This window comes from Canis lupus, chromosome 10 (genome assembly GCF_003254725.2).
Source record: "Canis lupus dingo isolate Sandy chromosome 10, ASM325472v2, whole genome shotgun sequence".
Taxonomy (NCBI): domain Eukaryota; kingdom Metazoa; phylum Chordata; class Mammalia; order Carnivora; family Canidae; genus Canis; species Canis lupus.
The window spans coordinates 27576765-27595120 of record NC_064252.1 but is presented as its reverse complement, the minus strand read 5'-3'; the positions used below and the strand labels follow the sequence as shown (position 1 = coordinate 27595120).

Below are 18356 nucleotides of genomic sequence, written 5' to 3'. Positions count from 1 at the left end.
TCTGATAGCAAGTCTCAGGCCTGTCTCTCTCTCGCCTCCCCAATCATTTGGATTAATCCATCCCTTGGTGTATGTGGGGGGAAGCCTATTAATTTTTCTGGCCTCAGAGACGCCCCAAGTCCAGTAGGAGCCCTTCCTCCCACCCGCAGCAACGACCCCCCCATCCCCCACTAAACCCTCCTAACCCTCCCCCACTCCCCTTCCCAACAGCCAGTGTCTGCAAACAGCTCCCGGACCATACCAGAGACACGTTCATCATTTTGACCAGCTATAAACCCCCACTCCCAGGGTATTGTTTAAATAAGGAGTGCCTGGCCTCTTTGCTTAGGGAATAAAAGCCACCGGTTTGCTGCGGGAGGGGGCCCGGAGCATCCCAGAATCTCAACCCAGGGCCACTGCCAAGCGGGCTCTGCACGTGATTAGGATGTGTGTCACAGACAAGGGGTCCCCGGAACTCTGGGGTCCCCTCTGCTGGCCTCTGGCCCCTAAAGTCCCTCGGAGCCGCCTCAAGATTCCCTTCAGAGGGTGACGCCCCTTGTCCCGCATCTATACCTGCCCAGCAGCCTGGCAAAGATGTATACATTTTAACAAAGACATCCCATCCTCCCAGCAAAATGGCGGTGGTCCCGGCCACGGCTCTCTGAGCAACTGCACACTTTCAGAGGATTAGTCAGGACCCCAGGAGCGAGACCCCCCCCCCCCAGCGCCGTTTCCCCAAGTTCCCAAAGCACCAGGGCCTCTTTTCATCCCAAGGGCCCCCAGGACAAGTCTGGTTGGAGCCTTTGGGACAGCTCCTGCATTGCAGCCCGCCCCCCCCCACTGCCTTCAAGGGACCTTGGGAGGGGGACTTGCCCCCCAGGCCGTGCCTCGGGGGTGGAGGCAGCAAGGTTCTGCCTCGGAGACCCCGAAACTCCTAGGCTGAAAGAGGCATATAAATGCATTCCCGATTAGGATATGCGGGCGATGTGGGGCTCTTTGAGAGGAGAGGACTCCGGAGACCCGCCCTCACTCCCTGGGGGGTCCCAGGCAGTGCCGGGGGTTCGGCCCCGGGAGAGAACCCCCACGCAGGGGTCGGGGGGCAGGCTGGGGGAGAGCCTGCCGAGGAGGGGGAAGGGACGAAGTTTGAAAGTGCCCTTCCAACTCTTCCAGGGAAAGTTTGCTCAGGGGCCCCAAGGACAGAGAAGAGGCAGGGGTGCGAGGGGCCCGGTGGTGGGGTGAGCCCCCCGAGAGGTGACCGGACCCCGGGGGAGCGACCCCTCCCCCCTGTCCCGGCTCGGCCCGGCTGGGAGTCGCCCAGCTCGGGGCAGCGTGTGTTAGTTGGGGCCGCTTTCCAGCCGCTCCGCCGGGCTGGGGGGTCCCGCCGCGGGCCGGAAGCGGGGTCCCCGGTAGCCCCAGGGGGGAGCTTTGCTACGAGGGGTTTCCCGCACCGGGGCTCCCCGGCCCCGCAGAGCCAGCCCCCCGCAAAGGGGAAATGTGCAGGCGCACCAGCGGTCCTCGGCGCCGTTTGGGGCGCGTGGCGGGCGCGGGGGGCGGCGGCCGGGCCGGCGGGATGCCCGGCGGGGGAGCCCAGGGAGCCAGGCAGCGGTCCCGCGCGGCGGCGGGGAGCGGGAGGGCCCGGGCCGGGGGGAAAGGTCGGATTTGCTGGGCGGAAGAAACACAGATGGCGGCGGCGCGGCGCCATTCCGGGCCGGGAGCAGGCAGCCAGCAGCCCTGTCCTCACCGCGGTCCGCCCGCCGCCGCTAAATACCCGGATGCGCCGCCCGAGCGCCAGACGCGGAGCTGGGAATAGGGAGGCAGAGGAGGCGGAGGCGGAGGCAGAGGCAGAGGCAGAGCCCGATCCCGAGCCCGATCCCGAGCCCGAGTCCGAGCCCGAGTCCGAGCCCGAGCCCGAGCCCGAGCCCGAGCCCGAGCCCGAGCCGGGCGCCGAGACCGACCGACAGAGCGGCGGGGCTGGGCCGCACAGACCCGGCCCGGCGAGTCCTCCCGCGAGTCCTCCCGCGCCCCGAGGCAGGTCCCCGAGAGCCGGGCCCGGACCGGCCCGGGAGTCAGGAGGAGCGCCAGAGCAGATCCCGAGTAAGGCTTTCCTCGGCCTCCGACGAGGGCTGGCCCTTTGGAAGGCGCCTCCTTCGACAGCAGGACCAGACAGGCCACCATGACCGAGAACTCTACGTCCACGCCTGCGGCCAAGCCCAAGCGGGCCAAGGCCTCCAAGAAGTCCACAGACCACCCCAAGTATTCAGACATGATCGTGGCTGCCATCCAGGCAGAGAAGAACCGTGCTGGCTCCTCGCGCCAGTCCATCCAGAAGTACATCAAGAGCCACTACAAGGTGGGTGAGAACGCCGACTCGCAGATCAAGTTGTCCATCAAGCGCCTGGTCACCACTGGGGTCCTCAAGCAGACCAAAGGGGTGGGTGCCTCGGGGTCCTTCCGGCTGGCCAAAAGCGACGAGCCCAAGAGGTCAGTGGCCTTCAAGAAGACGAAGAAAGAAGTCAAGAAGGTGGCCACGCCAAAGAAGGCAGCCAAGCCCAAGAAGGCTGCCTCCAAAGCCCCAAGCAAGAAGCCCAAAGCCACCCCAGTCAAGAAGGCCAAGAAGAAGCCAGCTGCCACGCCCAAGAAAACCAAAAAACCCAAAACTGTCAAGGCCAAGCCGGTCAAGGCATCCAAGCCTAAGAAGGCCAAACCAGTGAAGCCCAAAGCCAAGTCCAGTGCCAAGAGGACCGGCAAGAAGAAGTGACAATGAGGCTTTTCTTGTGGACACTCCTGCCTGTCTCCTATTTTCTGTAAATACTTTTTCTCATTTCTTCTCTCTTGATCTTCATTTGCCCCTTTGTATTCTGACTTCCTAAGAGACAGAATCTGGATTCCTCAGAAATTAGGGAATAATTCATTTCTCCTTAACCAATCATGCAAGGACAGCAGCCACAACTCTCATCCCTAAGGATGAGAATGTACTTCTATTTTGTTTTGTTGACTTGTTATTAATCTACTTAATGGGTTTAGGGACTTGGGTGGGCTTGTGTTTTGTTTGGTTGATTTGTTCACTATGAAGGTAAAGGGGCGGGAGAGAATGGGCAAGGCCGCTTGTTGGGACGAGATGAGGGGGACCCCGGAAATGGTAAGGTTTGCAGGAGTACTTTAAGGTCAGCCAGCCTAATCTAGGTGGCACACCCCTGAGAGTTCCAGAACCTTGGTGGGGAGAGGGGAGGAGTGGTAGCAGCTGGATGGCAAAGGAGGGAAGTGGGGGGGGAAAAAAAAAAAAACCCTGGGGGGGGGGGCGGCTGACTTCCACCTTCCAATAGTGAGCAGTGGGGGGTCCAAATCCAGTTTCCTTCTCACTGTGAGTGTGCCCCTGTGGCCTCCCTATTGTCCTGGGGAAGAGAAGGAGGGGATCGAAGTGACAGCTGGTCCCAGAAGCTGTGGCTTCTCTCAGTAAGCTGGAAACTAGCCATTGGGGGGTCTTTGTGGCTTCAGAAAGTCTCCTGTTAAACTGGAGTGGAAATTTTGGGGGAAGGGTGGGGACTCAGCCAAGTGCCTCAGTGTGCCCTGTTAAAACTTGGGTTTTTCCACACAATTGGATTGTATCCTAGGAGGACTTTTTCCTTTTCCCCTGGTTTTTTGGTTCCTCCTGTAGAAGAAAGAGGTGATTTTGCTTGGTGGCCTGGTGGGGCACCAGACCTGCCACCTGCCACTTAAAAACCTCCCAACCTCTTTACTTTTGCGTCTTTTATAAAAGTAGTTGTAGATGAGGGAGGGGGGAGTGGGCGGGAAGTGGACGGTAAGACATACTACAGTTGATTTTGAATTGCTAAGTAGTTTCACAGAGCTAGGTCTGTGTGTCTGTGTGTATATGTATATATACCTATCTAGGGCTAGTACTTTCGTCTCACACCCGGGAGCTGGGAGAAAAAAACCTGTACAGTCGTCTTTTATTTTTAATAATATAGGAAAATGCGCACTTGCGCGTGGTCCGCCCCCCACCCCCCTTTTTTTTAAACAAGTGTTATTTGTGCCGGGAAGAATTTGCTGTCTTTGTAATTTTAAAACTTTAAAATAAAATAGAAAAAAAAAGCGAAACCCTGAGCGGTGCCTTTTTTCCTCACTTTTATGGCCGGAGGCGAATGCGGAGCAATCGGGCCGGCGAGCTAGGGTGGAATCCGGGCGGCGTGTGCACCTGAGAGTGGAGCCGGCTCCAAGAGTGGGACGGGCACCAGGAAACGGCGCTGAAGGGTGCAGAGCGTGCCTCAGCCTGCTTCTAGGGTCTCGCCTTGGGGTCCCGGCTGCACCTCCTTAGCCCGCGAGCGCCGGGTGCGTAGGCTGGGGCTGGGAAGAGGGCGGGGGGCTGGTGGGCGGGGCCGCCTCCCCTTCCCCCACGGGGAGTCGCCGCGCGCCCATCAATCCCCTTTCGGACTCCGCCCCCGCGCCCCGATTGGCTGCCGCGGCCCGGCCTCCGGGCCCTGACCGAGCGGCGGCGGCGGCAAGGCCGCGGGCAGTGCGGGCGCGCTCGGGCGGAGCGGGCACCATGTGGGCCGGACGCGTGCTCCGCGCTGCTCCCTCCGCGGCCCCCCGCGGCCGCCGCGCGCTGTCGGCGCTCACCCAGCTGCGTGGCGTCCTGGAGGAGGAGCTGGACGCCATCCGCGGGGCTGGCACCTGGAAGAGCGAGCGGGTCATTACGTCTCGTCAGGGGCCGCGCATCCACGTGGACGGCGTCTCCGGAGGTAACCGTCCGCCCCTGGGAGTCGTCGGAGCGGGCCGGGGGTCCCTGGGCCCTTGCGGGGCCTGCGCTGGAACGGACGGCGGAGGGGCGGCCGGGGCGGCGCCTGGCGGGTGGCCCCGCGTGGCCGCTGGCACCTTTCCCGATCTATCAGGCTGACTTTCGGCTTCCCAAAGTTAACTGGAACCTCGCTAAACCTGTTTCCACGGGGGGCGGTGATTTGCCCTTGAGCACCTTTTCCACTCAGAGGGTAGGGCTGGAGTGAAACCCGGGCCTGTGAGAGCGTGAGAGAAAAAGAGAGGCACCCGGCTGGCTCCCACCGGGCTGCTTCAAGGAAGGGCGGTGCCAAGGTGGCGGCCAGAAGCCCCGCATTTCTGCACCTGCTGCTTTGTGCGGGTCTCCACTACCCGCTGCACGTGGACTCCTGCAAACCCCCAAACGGAGGAATAACAACCCATTTTAAAGACGCTGAAGCTCAGAGATGTGAAATGGCTTCCCCAAAAGCCCCTGCTAGGGACGCCTGGGTGGCTCGGCGGTTGAGCATCTGCCTTCACCCCAGGGCGTGATCCTGGGGTCCCTTGATCGAGTCCCACATCGGGCTTCCTGCATGGAGCCTGCTTCTCCCTCTGCCTCTGTCTCTGCCTCTCTCTGTGTGTTTCTCATGAATAAATAAATCTTAAAATCTTAAAAAAAAAAAAAAAAAAAGGCCCCTGCTAGCGGCAGGCTGAGCTTTGGTCCACATGCTTCCCCATACTGGAGCTGGAAGGTTAGCTAATGTGTCAGAGAAACCAACTTTCTGGCCAGAGTCACAGGGAGCAAGGCTTGGCTGCTGCAGAAATCACACCATGAATTGAACCACTGAGCCTTCCTCATTTCTTTTTTTTTTTTTTTTTTAAGATTTTATTTATTAGAGAGACAGCGTGCACGAGCAGGGTGGAGGGGCAGAGGGAGAGGGAGAAGCAGGCTCCCCCCTGAGCAGGCAACCAGATATGGGACTCCATCCCAGGACCCTGGGATCATGACCAGAGCTGAAGGCACACACTTCACCAATGGGGCCACCCAGGCACACCCAGGCCTTCCTCATTTCTATCTAATTTGTAGTCACTACCTATCTTGTCTGCGCCAGGCCCCAGGTGGGTCCTGGTTATAAACAGGCTCCCAAACCCACCGTGTGCTCAGGAAATAGGCCTGGGATCCTTGGTGCTATTGTACTCATTTGTAAATCAAGGTCCTAAAAAATCTCTGCCTCTTCCCACCCCCCACTCCCTCCCTCCCACGCACCCTGCCCTTGCCTGGGGGAAGCCTGGAGCAGATCAAAATGGGAGACACAGGTTCTCATCTTACTTTTGAGTCTCCCACGCTGAGTGAACCTTGCCCTTTATGGGCATTAGTTTCCTCCTCAGGTCAGCTGTGTTCACTTTGGACTTTAAGCACATGATTCTGTAGCAGGCAGCAGAGTCCTCTGTGTGGAGTTTGGGGTAACCAGGGTGGGCACCTGAGCCCTCTTTCACCTGTGAGGGAACCAAGGCCCAGATGAGGGGCTGTTGGTAGTCTTCGGGGACAGGAGAAGCCTGTGAGGTAGGGCTACGTTCCCCTTTGGGTGGAATGGGAGTCAGAGCCAGGGTTTAAACTTCTTATCCCTCAAAGTACCACCTTGAGTGTCCGTTCCATACCTTCCTCTCCTGTGGTTGTCGGATACGGTACCTCCTGGGGCCCCTAGTTCCCTGTCCTGGCCTCTGCCCCAGAGTGGATCACATGGTGCAGTGGTTGCCGCCTCAAGGCTGAATCCAGGTTTGTTTCTTCTCGGAGTCCCCAGGGCCTGGCACTGATGCTTTTCCAGGCCCTTTCTTGCCCTGAGCTTCTGTGTCCACACCATCCTCCACCTCAGGAATACTGAATTTCTGCGCAAACAACTACCTGGGCCTGAGCAGCCACCCTGAGGTGATCCAGGCAGGTCTGCAGGCCCTGGAGGAATTTGGAGCTGGCCTTAGCTCTACCCGTTTCATCTGTGGGACCCAGGTACACAGTGGCTTCTACGGGGGAGTGTGGGGGTGCCTCGTCCCTAGTGTTGGGCTCTGACTCCAACGGGCTGCTTCCCCCAGTCAGCAGGGCTGGTTTGGCCAGCTCAGCTCATCCCCGGGGCCCTGGGCCCACTCTTAGCCTGGAGCTGTACACCAGAAAGGCCAGGATCAGGCTTCTGTTTTGTTGCAATAGAAACCTGACCTCTCTGGGCATCGCTTTTCCGAGCTGCATGCAAAAGTGCTTAGAACGGTGCCTGGCACATAGCAGTGCTCAAGAAATGTTGATTAGTTTATTTTGTAAATGTTACAAAATAAACATACAAATGTGAAACTTCTAGTGCTTACTATATACCAAGTATGTATTATGAGCATTACAAATATTAACTTGATAATGCTCCTAACAGGAAAAAAAAAAAAAGATAATGCTCCTAACAGTCGTGATAGGTGATATTCTTGTCTCTGTTACAGAGATGAGGAGGCTGAAGCCCAGAGAAGTTAAGTGTCTTACCCTAGGGCACACAGCCTATTATGATAGGAGTTTAACCCAGGTGGCTTGGCTCAACGGTCTGTGCTCCTGACCACTTGTGATTATTATTACACATCTTCCCAGAAAGGGGACGATGAAATGAATATCAGAGGCAGAACTCTAACTCCCAGCCAGGGCACTTCCCAACAAAACCCTTACTTGGACTGAACAGCTTTCAGACGCAAGAATTTGAGGCCCAAATGAGCTTACATAATCCTTTTCTTCGCCATTAAGCAACCAAAAAAGGTACTTAGTCTGATGTCAGGAAGATGTCATGCCTTGGCCACTGTCACCCATAATTCCACATTAGACCCCCATTACAAAGGAAGATCCAACCAGGAAGAGATACCTAGCAAGCCTGATTCCTCAGTGAGAACCATCTGCTGAGTTCCTGTCGGCTGTGGGGGAGAAACCCTTGTTATGAAGAAAGGGAAAGGCCCAGGCTGTAGGCCTTCTGTGCTGAGTCTGTGACCCTCTAAGCCTCTGTCCCCAGGACTTGTTTCATGTGACCCCGCAGGAATCAACACCTATTTCACTCTGTTTCTTTAGAGCATCCACAAGGATCTAGAAGCAAAGATAGCCCGCTTCCACCAGCGGGAGGATGCCATCCTGTATCCTAGCTGTTTTGATGCCAACGCTGGCCTCTTTGAGGTGTGTGTGGGGCCTCAGGTGGGAGTTGGTGAGGACTGCTAGGCTGTGGAAGGCTTGGTAGTGGGCAGTCAGGAGAACCTGGCAGGATGCCTAGAGGTTCCAGTGCCCATTTCATATGGAGGCTAAGGTCAGGCCAGGTAGGTGCTCCAGGAGGAATCTTCCAGGGCCCTGGGGGGATAATCTATATCAACGGGAAGGCTGGAGATAGCAGGGATCAGGGACTTACCAAACATGTTCTCACCTGCTCTCATAGGGGCTGGGACCTGGTCCAGCCCAGGCCTGGAGGGTAATCTGAGGACCAAGATAGAGGCAGGTAGGGGCTCCTTGCCTCCCTGCCCAGAGGAAGATCCTGGATGGCAGTGAAATTTTATACCAGGAGACATGGGGAGGGAAAACCCCTAGGTGGTTGATCCACTCCCAACTGCCTTCTTCCTTCCAGGCCCTGCTGAGCCCACAGGATGCAGTCCTCTCAGACGAGCTGAACCATGCCTCCATCATCGATGGCATCCGTCTGTGCAAGGCCCATAAGTACCGCTACCGCCACCTGGACATGGCTGATTTGGAGGCCAAGCTGCAGGAGGCCCAGGTAAGACAAGGGCCAAGGGTTCCAGGGACGAGAACTGGGCTTATCCTCAGCCTTGCCACTGGTGAATGAACTGAGGCTTGGAAGGACCAACTTGGCACTCACGGCAAAGAACATGAAAGTTGGAAACAGACTTGAATCCAAATCCCTCAGCCCCAGGGCTTTATTCCACTGTGCCATGCTGCCTTGACTTTTAGCAAGCACCTCATGTGTGGCAGGGCCTGCTAGGCATAAAGGGGGATGAGCTTAGGGATGGAAATGGCCCCATCACGCCCTCCCTCTCGGAGGGGAGACTGAGCTGCTCTCACTGGCTAGGACTGCCCTGGAAGAGGTGGGCAAGGCTCAGGGAAGCACAGATGGGGGCCAGGATGTGCCAGCCCCAACACAGTAATGCTTATGTGTCTGCTTCTGTGCCAGACACTGGGCAGGGTGAGCTCTTAGAGCCCCAAGCAGCATAGAGAATGGGTGGTTTGGCCCAACTTGGGACATGAGCCATCACCTGTCCATGGCTTCCCTGCAGAATCATCGACTGCGCCTGGTGGCCACTGACGGGGCCTTTTCCATGGACGGGGACATCGCACCCCTGCAGGAGATCTGCCACCTTGCCTCTCGATATGGTGCCCTGGTTTTTGTGGATGAATGCCACGCTACTGGCTTCCTGGGGGCCACAGGACGGTGGGAGCATGCGTCACCTAGGGCCTTGGGTTGGGCTTCTAAGGGTGGGTGGGAAACCAGGAAGTCAGCCCCTAACCTAACCCATGATACTTGGGCGGCTGGTGGTAACAATGGTAGCTTCCCTTCTGCAGAGGCACAGATGAGCTGCTGGGCGTGATGGACCAGGTCACCATCATCAACTCAACACTGGGGAAGGCACTGGGTGGAGCCTCAGGTACCTGCAGAGTTGTGCCCCTGGGATCCCCTTATCCACTTGCAGGTCCCTGGAGGAGTCTCAGGGAAGGTGGGGGAGGGAGAGCTGGGACCATACAGAAGAGAGCAGCAGGGACTGTCCTGTCAGGAGGGCCCTGGGGTAGGCTCTGGCACCTGGCCTCTGACTCCCACCCTTCTCCCCTTGTCCTCAGGGGGCTACACGACGGGGCCTGGGCCCCTGGTGTCCCTGCTACGGCAGCGCGCCCGGCCCTACCTCTTCTCCAACAGTCTGCCACCTGCTGTCGTAGGCTGTGCCTCCAAGGCCCTGGACCTACTCATGGAGAGCAATGCCATTGTCCAGTCTATGGCAGCCAAGACCAAGCGGTGCGGTGCCTGGCAGGGGTGGGGCAGGCTGGGGTGGGGGAGCTGTGTTTTCATCACCCATTTTGGTCTGCCTGTTCCTCTGCCCGGCTCCCCATCTGCCTCTCTGGGTCTGCATCTGTCTCTGTTGGGCCATCCTGCAGACTCAGGCACAGATCTTGGATCACATGCCTATCAGGAGTGCATGTGAACACTCCACAGCCCCCTGGCTCCCTGTGACACCCAGCTTGTGTCTACAGTTTCCGCAGTAAGATGGAGGCTGCTGGCTTCACTGTCTTGGGAGCCAGTCACCCCATTTGCCCTGTGATGCTGGGTGATGCTCGGCTGGCTTCTTGCATGGCAGATGACATGCTAAAGCGAGGTAAGGAAGCTGGGGCAAGAGGACCAGTTATGGGTCCTAAGAGGAAAAAGGAGGGAACCCCTATACTGTGAATGCTCCCCCATACCCTCACCCTACTACCCCTTTTAGACCAGCTGTCTGTCCAAGCCGAAAATCCCAGGCCGTGACTCAGTCTCATGTCTGTGAGACCTTGGGTGCCTCCCTTGCCCTCTGTGACCCTCAGGAGAGTAGGCACCATGTGTCATGTCTCCCAAAGCCTATTTAGCTTTGGTGAGCCCCGGGTTGACCCTCTCTACTTTACCAGGCATCTTTGTCATCGGGTTCAGCTATCCAGTGGTCCCCAAGAACAAGGCCCGGATCCGGGTGCAGATCTCAGCCGTGCACAGCGAGGAGGACATTGACCGCTGTGTGGAGGCCTTCGTGGAGGTGGGGCGGCTGCATGGGGCACTACCCTGACCCAGCTGGTGACAAGCAGAGCCAAGGTCTCCCTCCCTCCACATTGACAGAAGGGCCCTTTGGTCAGCCCAGTCCTGAGGCACTGAGTCCTCTCAAAATCCTCGGGCTGGGCTGGGCCAAGTGTGTAGTCAAGAGTGTCAAGCAACAATGTGGAAACAGGCTGACATGTCGGTGTGCTTTATTCTCTCTGGGCAGGCCCAGCCCTGTGACCAGCTGAAGAACCAGGCAGGAGCCTGGGCTCTGAGGGCAGGCTCCTGAGTAGATAGATGTCGGTGCTGACCACCTCTGAGGTTAACCCCAGGTGAAGATGAGACCCAGGCAGCACCGGTAATACAGGCAGGGGCCCCCATGTGGCACAACTGGATTCTGTGCTGCTGGAGAGGGCAGCTGCGCACCAACCCTGCAGGCCTTTTCCCACCCCATTTATTCTTCAGCCCCCGAAGAACACCTCATTTCCTACTCCCCATTCAAAAGATGGCATACAGCTACCCAGATAAAGGAGGAGCTGAGCACCCAAACCCATGTGTGGAAGGAGAGGCAGAGGATTCAGGCCCCAAAGGAAAGCATGTGGGTCACTATGGGAAAAGCCCCTGACAGTCTGGAACCATGTATTCTATGCCACTTTGTCCCTGACTCGGTGGCCTTGGGCAAGCCCCTTCACCTGTGTGTGCCTCAGTTTCCCGCACTTTACCAAGAATGAATGTTACATAGACAGCTGGGGTCCCTCCATTCTTCTCACTCCAGGTCTAGTGGCCGGCTGATCAGGCGCCAGGGAGCGCAGTGAGTCCAGGCTCCGGAATCCAGGCCTTGGACTCAACTGGGCAGTCCCGCAGGCAAGGCTCTCAGGATAGGCAATTTGCTGCCACCAAGGCCCCATCCACACTTGTCCCCAACTAGGACTCGCTGCTCCCTAGTGGACATGATGAGAACCCCCTTCCCATAGTCGCTGTCCCTGGTCCTTGTCTCTTCAGTGGCCTCCCCTCTGGGTTTTATGGACTGGGGGTGGGAGGCCAGGTGGGATAGGCTCAGATTCACCCCAGCTCCAGCCTCAGCGTGGTGTAGCCTTGGGGAACTCATACCTTGCTGAAGGTAGAGCAGAGAGGATGAGAAGGCCCTTCCTCATTCACGACAAGGAACTGGGACCCCCTTCTCCGTGCCTTTGAACCTCAGCCCTGCCTGTAGCCTGGAACGGTCTGGGCGAGCTGCGGGGATCCTAACTCTGGGATTCTGGGAATCCTAGCTTGTGGTCTGGAGGAGCTTGCAGCTGGGACCAGGAGCTCCGGGTGCTGGGAGATGGCAGCCCAAGGAAGAGGACTGCTTCGGCCACATCAGCAGCCTCAATAGGCGCAGGCCGCCGCCACCGGGTAGTGTGCCTGGCGCAGGCGCACTGCTGCAGCGGCGAGGGCATAGGCCTAGCACCGGCCCGGGCCAAGCCAGCGGCTTGATGCACGCGTGCGTGACCTGCGTAGGCCGGCGGTTACACGGGGTGGCCACCAGCAGCCACCAGCCACGCGCTCCAGTAGTAGGTGTGGCGTACCCTGCGGGGCCAGAAACCCGGGCCCAGGTCCACCGCCCGAGGCGCAGGACAAGCCAGAGCGGGGCTCTGCCTGGGGCTCCCGGCCGCCACCGCTGGCGCTGCGCCCCCTGGCGGCCGGCGTGGGAGGCTGCCTTGCGGCGGCGGCGCCACGCCCATGGGTCAGCTATAGCCGCTCAGCGTGCCGACCTGTGCCGACCTGTGCCGACCTGTGCCGGCTCCGCCCGCCGCCCTCCGGAAGGGCTGGTGGGAAGCTCCCCCGCGCGGCGGCAGCGTTGGGCGCGTGTACCGGTGGCCGCCCGACGCCCGCGACAGTCGAAGGGCCGCGGATCAGCCGCACCTCCCCCTCCCGCGGGCCGGAGCTCGTCCCGAGGCCGCCCCCACGGCGCGCTCCGCGTCCTCTGCGTGGGCCCCAGGTTCGAGGCTGCGGTGCCCGGAGCAAGAGGAGGAGGGGGCGCCAGGGACGCGCTGGGGCCCGACCTTGACGCGTGCTTCCTGCCGGCCCCACCCGTCCCCGCGCCTTCCCTCGGGCTCTGCTATCCTATCAGCCTTGCCCTGCTGGGAGTTCTCGCCCTCCTGTAGCAGCGCATCCAGAGCCCTGCCCTGGGCCAGGAGCCGGTTGGGCCGGAGGCTCCCCAAAACAGGATAGTGTGCCAGGGATCTGGGGGGCTTTCAGGGTTCAGGGTGGTGGTAGACCTCTGACAGTCAAGGATTCTAAAACCCCGGTGCTCGGGCTGGAATCCTACAATTCTGCACTCCATGGATCATGACATTCTACCATTCTAATTCCTTAATTCAATTCTGATAGCTCTGAATTCAGGGCAGTGTAGGTATGAGTCCTAATATCTACCGTTTAGTGAATATTTCTAAGAATTCCAGGGATGTTCTGTATCTAGCGTGAGTGACATCAGGCTTTCAAGAAATACCTCTGAGCACTGGGGAAAATCCCAGGGGCCTGGGAGGAGCTAGTCCTGAAGAGTCCCTTCCCCAGCATCCTGGGTCTTGAATGCAAGTTCTGGCCCCATCGGTCCCAAGAAAGTGTCCCAGCTTCTAGAAAGACTACACACAGTCCCTACTACCTCTTCTCTCCCTTAACTCATTGCAGATTGTTCTGTCCCCACTACACTTGTCCAGTTTACCAACAACCTCACTGTTATGAAATTCAGTGTACCTTACCCTTCCCACCCCACTCCCTGACTAGTCTCTCTAACCCTCTGGAAGCATTTGGCCACGTGGCCTACTCCTTCAAAAGTTCCAGGCTAGAACCCTGTGCATGGCTAAACCACACAGCCATTCACCAAGACCGATTAATCTCTGGCTTTTGTGGGGACAGGAGGCTTCTAACAGATCAGTCACTAGATCATTCCCCTTCTCTTCATCCTTACCCCAGGCCAAAATAAACTAATTACAAACTAAATAAGCAGAACATGTCCCTGCTCTAAGACTTTCACTAGTTTCCTATTGCCCTCAGGCTAAAGCCAAACTCTGGATTGGCACCAAAGCATTCCATCTCCAGCCAGACAGAACCTCTGAAATAAGCTTCGGAAAGCTGATGGGCCCCAGGATTTTCAGGGCCTGGGGGGAGGAGTCCTATCTGGTCTCCAGAAAAGAGACTCATTCTGGTTTCCTAGCCTAGGACACCCTATTCAAGATGAGGAATCCTTTCTGAGCTTGGATTAGAGCCCTACTTGGGGCAGGGAGAGGGAAGATGGAGAGGGAGTTAGTAGGCAGGAGGTGAGAGTGCCAGGAATGGGCTGGGCCCTGGGCACGGAGGGGTTAACTGCAAAGCGAATCTCAGAGTGAGATCAATGGGTTCCTCACTGCAGAAAGAGGCAGATGCAACGCAGGGAGGTAGAAAAGAACCAGGCAGAAGAGCATGCCACCCGAGGGAAATCAGGCACCGAGCAGGAGGTGGCCAGTGTCTACTCCGGAGGGAGTGCCCAAGTCTGGCTAGGCAGAAGAGGTGCCTTAAAGGAGAAGAGGGAGAACTGGGAGGCAGAGCTGCACCTGCAGGGAGGCGCCTAGGGGCAGCCCCTGAGCCAAGAGGCAGCCCCAGTCTGGCCGGTTCACCCAGGACCAAGCAGGGCCCAGCGCCCAGAGTTGAGGTGGGTGCTGCCCATCCTGAGCTTCGGGGCAGGGTGGGCTTGCTGCATGCTGGGGGCTGGGGGCGCAGATACTACCTTTTTTCTCTCCTTCCTTCCCGTCCCCCCCCCCACCCCACCATGCCCTCTATTTGTCTCACCAACCCAGAGATCCCAGGCATGCAAGGGGATCCACAGGTAGTGGCCGATCTGGGCCGTGGGGTGGAGCAAGTGTGAGAGGGGGCACAGCCGGCATAAATGCACTCACACATACTTGCACATTGTCAGAGGTACCACCTGTTAACAGGCTGTCAGATGAGCGCTCCAGCCTGGGCGTCAGGCTACCAGGGTGGTAACAGCCCCGGATCTGCCACTCAAAGTGTGATATTAACCTCCCATGTCCCCTCTCTGAGCCTCAATTTCCTCTCATGCAGAAAGGGCGTAGTGACTGATATGGATTTCCCTGCTGTGCCCTGTGGGGCTTTCACTAAATTGGACTTTATGATGACTCGGGGATATCACCCAAGTCTTGCTGACTTTGACCCATGTCCAAGACTCTTCCCTGGGCTTCAAACCCTCATGGAGAAGTAAGGTAGATATATCAGCAACTTGGGTTGGATTTGCCCCCCTCCCATCTGCTATGTCCTCACCCTCCATCCTGCCTGGAGGTGTCCATCACCTAATTCATGGGAGTGTCCCCTAGGAAACTGAGAAACCCACCTCAGACGCATATGCAACTGTGCCAGGCTTGCACAAGTGGAGGGAGCTCAGTGATAACTTTTGGCCGTCTCCCCACTCCCATCCCCGACCCCCATGAGCTCCATGCCCAGGAGACCTGGCTGGGCCCAGGCCAGGGGCCTGGATTGAGACCCCTGGGTCGAGTGACCAGAGCCGGAGGGCTCCTGTCTGAGGACTCCAGCTTCTTTTCCTCAGGTGCCCATCAGATGGGGAGATGGCTGATGCACAGAACATCTCGCTAGACAGCCCAGGGAGCGTGGGTGCTGTGGCAGTGCCCGTGGTGTTTGCCCTCATCTTTCTGCTGGGCACAGTGGGCAATGGGCTGGTGCTGGCTGTGCTGCTGCAGCCCAGCCCGAGCGCCTGGCAGGAGCCCGGCAGCACTACGGACCTATTCATCCTCAACCTAGCGGTGGCCGACCTCTGCTTCATCCTGTGCTGCGTGCCCTTCCAGGCCGCCATCTACACACTGGACGCCTGGCTCTTTGGGGCCCTCGTCTGTAAGGCTGTGCACCTGCTCATCTACCTCACCATGTATGCCAGCAGCTTCACGCTGGCCGCCGTCTCGGTGGACAGGTGGGCTGTGCCCGGGACCTGGCTGGGTCTGGGCTGGGGAGGGAAGACCTGAACAGATTCCTTAGGAAGGAGAGAACAGGGAGCCAAAAAGGAAATGGGAGGGAGAGAAGGGTCAGCTCTGTGGCCCCCACCAACCAGTCTCTGGGCGGCAGCAGAGTGTCCTTGAGGGGACCACCCTGCCCTCCCCCCACTCCATTGTGAGCCTCCAGGGGACATCTCTGTGTCTCACGTGTGGGCACAGAGCCCTACACGTAGTAGATGCCCTGTGTCGCATGAATGGCAAAAAGAACACATGAATGAATTCATCAGGTGTTTTATTACTGCCCACACCTGACCCGGTCTGCGGTCATCCCTGCCTTCGCCGTTCCGAACTTGGGGTCCAAGCCAGGCTCACTGTCCCTTCCCTCCGAGCCTCTAACCCAGCCTTGCTGGGTGCCAGGCACTGCCCTAGGCGCTTGGCCTGTCGATGCCCTTCACCCTGCAGCCCCCTGCAGGCGGGCGGCGCCCTCTCGCCCCTGCTGCCCAGACCCGGAAAGCCGGAAAGCCAGGCCAGCGGCCCCAGGTCCCGGCGCAGCGTCCACGCGGGTGCAGGGCGGGGGCGCGGGGGCGCGGGGGCGCGGGGCGCTCGGCCCCCGCCGCGCTGACCGCCGCCCGCCCGCCCGCCCGCCCGCAGGTACCTGGCCGTCCGGCACCCGCTGCGCTCGCGGGCCCTGCGCACGCCGCGCAACGCCCGCGCCGCCGTGGGCCTGGTGTGGCTGCTGGCGGCGCTCTTCTCGGCGCCCTACCTCAGCTACTACGGCACGGTGCGCTACGGCGCGCTGGAGCTCTGCGTGCCCGCCTGGGAGGACGCGCGCCGGCGCGCCCTGGACGTGGCCACCTTCGCCGCCGGCTACCTGCTGCCCGTGGCCGTGGTGAGCCTGGCCTACGCGCGCACGCTGCGCTTCCTGTGGGCGGCCGTGGGCCCCGCGGGCGCGGCGGCGGAGGCCCGGAGACGGGCCACGGGCCGCGCGGGGCGCGCCATGCTGGCGGTGGCCGCGCTCTACGCCCTCTGCTGGGGCCCGCACCACGCGCTCATCCTCTGCTTCTGGTTCGGCCGCTTCGCCTTCAGCCCGGCCACCTACGCCTGCCGCCTGGCCTCGCACTGCCTCGCCTACGCCAACTCCTGCCTCAACCCGCTCGTCTACGCGCTCGCCTCGCGGCACTTCCGCGCGCGCTTCCGCCGCCTGTGGCCCTGCGGCCGCCGCCACCGCCGCCACCGCGCCCGCCGCCGCGTCCGCCCCGCCACCGCGGGCCCCGCCGGCCGCCCCGGGGACGCACGGCCGCGAGGGAGGCTGGCGGCGGGCGGCGGCCGCGGCGGGGCCCCCGGGGGAGAGGCCGCGCGCGCCGCAGGGGCTGGCCGAGCCCCGTCCGCCCTGGGCCCCGAGTGAGCCTCGTGCGCCTCGGCTGTGCCGGTGACCCCGGGCACGACCGCACGACCCCCCCGGGGCGGATGGCGGCAGTCCCCCCAGGCGCCCTGGCCGAGCTGGGGCTCCAGCCCGGCGGACACCCCTGGATGGTGACACTGGGTCACCCCAGCTAAGCGCAGCACCCCCCCCCCCCCCCGGGCCAGACAGCCCCCGGGGCTGGAGTCTGGCCACAGCCAGCCGGCCTGAGAGCAGGCCTCTGCCCACGCCTCCGGCTTGGTCAGCACCTTCTAGGCGCGGCTTCCTCCGCTACCCTTCACCGGCCCCTTCTCCCTTCCAGACGGCGTCCTGGGCGTTTTCGCACTAGCAGCATAGTTATGAAGCATTTACTGTGGATTTTCTGCGGTGCTACGTTCTTCAATCTAAGCATCAAAGCAGCTTTGCAAGGTAGATTCAATTAGTTCCCTTTCTACAGACGTAGAAACCAAGGATCAGAAAAGGTTTAGTGATTGGGGGCACCTGGCTGGCTTAGTAGGTGGTGCATATGACTTTTGATCTAGGGGTTGTGGGTTCCAGCCCCCTGAGTGTAGAGATTATTCAAAAATAAAATCTTTAAAAAAAAAAAAAAAAGGTTTAATGATTTGCCCAAGGTCACATAGCTAGTGTCTAGCAGAAGTTGGATTCAGATCCACTGCAATTTAGCTTTCCCTGTTCAATGGAACCATCTTCTCCACCTTTGGGGCCTCTGCTGTCAGTTTGCATCGTTTCCAAGGTTTTCCTCTGCTCTTTCTGGTTCTGCATCAGCACTCTTCCCTAAACAGGCAGCTCCCCAGACTTGACTGGATGCTGTGGAAACCTCAGAGAGCTCCCAGTCCCTTTCCTTAGGATTGTTCTGTTCAGGTACTCAGGCCAGCAAGTCCTGTGGGCTTCCCCCCTCCCCCCCCAGCCACGCAGTCCTAGGTCCGTCGCCTGACCCAAACCCCTTGCATTATTCCTTCAGCCACTTGGTGCTCCTGGCTCAGGTGAGACACTGAGCCACACTCGGGTCCCAGCTGGCAGCCCTGGCTGCCCTGTGGCCCTCTCTCTCCCTGTCCATGCACACAGCAGGGTAGTCTGTGGCTCTGGAAGCCTCCTAATTAACCAATAAATCAGTCCCGATGGTTGCAGAGCTACCCACTTCCCTCCCTCTCTCCCCTCCGCACACATCAATAATATATTTATTAGCTTCAGGCAGAGGCCTGAGACCTTTCGGCCTCCTTGTCTCCTTGGCACACCTCCCGGCTGCTAGGCACGCTGGGAAGGCCCCTCCCTGACAGTAGGCAGCTGCCGAGTCCTTCTCACTGCCTGCCACCTGCCATAGACCCTGGGGGTCAGAGTGTCAGTCACCCTTCACAGGGGGGCCCAGCACAAGGGCCTGACAGCAGGTCCGGCGCGCTTTCTACCACGTGTCTGCCAAGGTTCCCATGGCTGGCTCAGGCTGCAGCAGTG

At 59.5% G+C, this 18356-nt stretch overlaps 3 protein-coding genes across 3 annotated transcripts; all 3 read left to right on the top strand.

Annotated features, from left to right (window-relative positions):
* The first annotated feature begins 1647 nt into the window (after positions 1 to 1647).
* Positions 1648 to 4077, top strand: LOC112668305 (histone H1.0). The gene has a single exon (XM_025460475.3). It carries the CDS (start codon positions 2153 to 2155, stop codon positions 2735 to 2737), a length of 585 nt encoding a protein of 194 aa, XP_025316260.1. The 5' UTR covers positions 1648 to 2152; the 3' UTR covers positions 2738 to 4077.
* Positions 4078 to 4453: 376 nt separating this feature from the next.
* Positions 4454 to 10703, top strand: GCAT (glycine C-acetyltransferase). Its single transcript, XM_025460474.3, has 9 exons — positions 4454 to 4718; positions 6603 to 6733; positions 7811 to 7912; positions 8352 to 8498; positions 9016 to 9170; positions 9302 to 9384; positions 9575 to 9746; positions 9983 to 10104; positions 10388 to 10703. The coding sequence occupies exons 1-9, from the start codon at positions 4523 to 4525 to the stop codon at positions 10537 to 10539; spliced, it is 1260 nt and encodes a 419-aa protein (XP_025316259.1). The 5' UTR covers positions 4454 to 4522; the 3' UTR covers positions 10540 to 10703.
* Positions 10704 to 15103: 4400 nt separating this feature from the next.
* GALR3 (galanin receptor 3) lies at positions 15104 to 16892 on the top strand. Its single transcript, XM_025471774.3, has 2 exons — positions 15104 to 15465; positions 16139 to 16892. Exons 1-2 carry the CDS (start codon positions 15107 to 15109, stop codon positions 16890 to 16892), a joined length of 1113 nt encoding a protein of 370 aa, XP_025327559.1. The 5' UTR covers positions 15104 to 15106.
* Positions 16893 to 18356: the final 1464 nt, after the last annotated feature.

Bases quoted from the DNA above. Each gene is read 5' to 3' on its own strand.
- GCAT (XM_025460474.3), top strand. From the start codon at position 4,523: ATGTGGGCCGGACGCGTGCTCCGCGCTGCTCCCTCCGCGGCCCCCCGC. The intron at 6,734-7,810 runs GTACACAGTGGC...CTGTTTCTTTAG, and splicing joins GTTTCATCTGTGGGACCCAG to AGCATCCACAAGGATCTAGA. The intron at 10,105-10,387 runs GTAAGGAAGCTG...CTACTTTACCAG, and splicing joins AGATGACATGCTAAAGCGAG to GCATCTTTGTCATCGGGTTC.
- GALR3 (XM_025471774.3), top strand. From the start codon at position 15,107: ATGGCTGATGCACAGAACATCTCGCTAGACAGCCCAGGGAGCGTGGGT. The intron at 15,466-16,138 runs GTGGGCTGTGCC...GCCCGCCCGCAG, and splicing joins GCCGCCGTCTCGGTGGACAG to GTACCTGGCCGTCCGGCACC.
- LOC112668305 (XM_025460475.3), top strand. From the start codon at position 2,153: ATGACCGAGAACTCTACGTCCACGCCTGCGGCCAAGCCCAAGCGGGCC.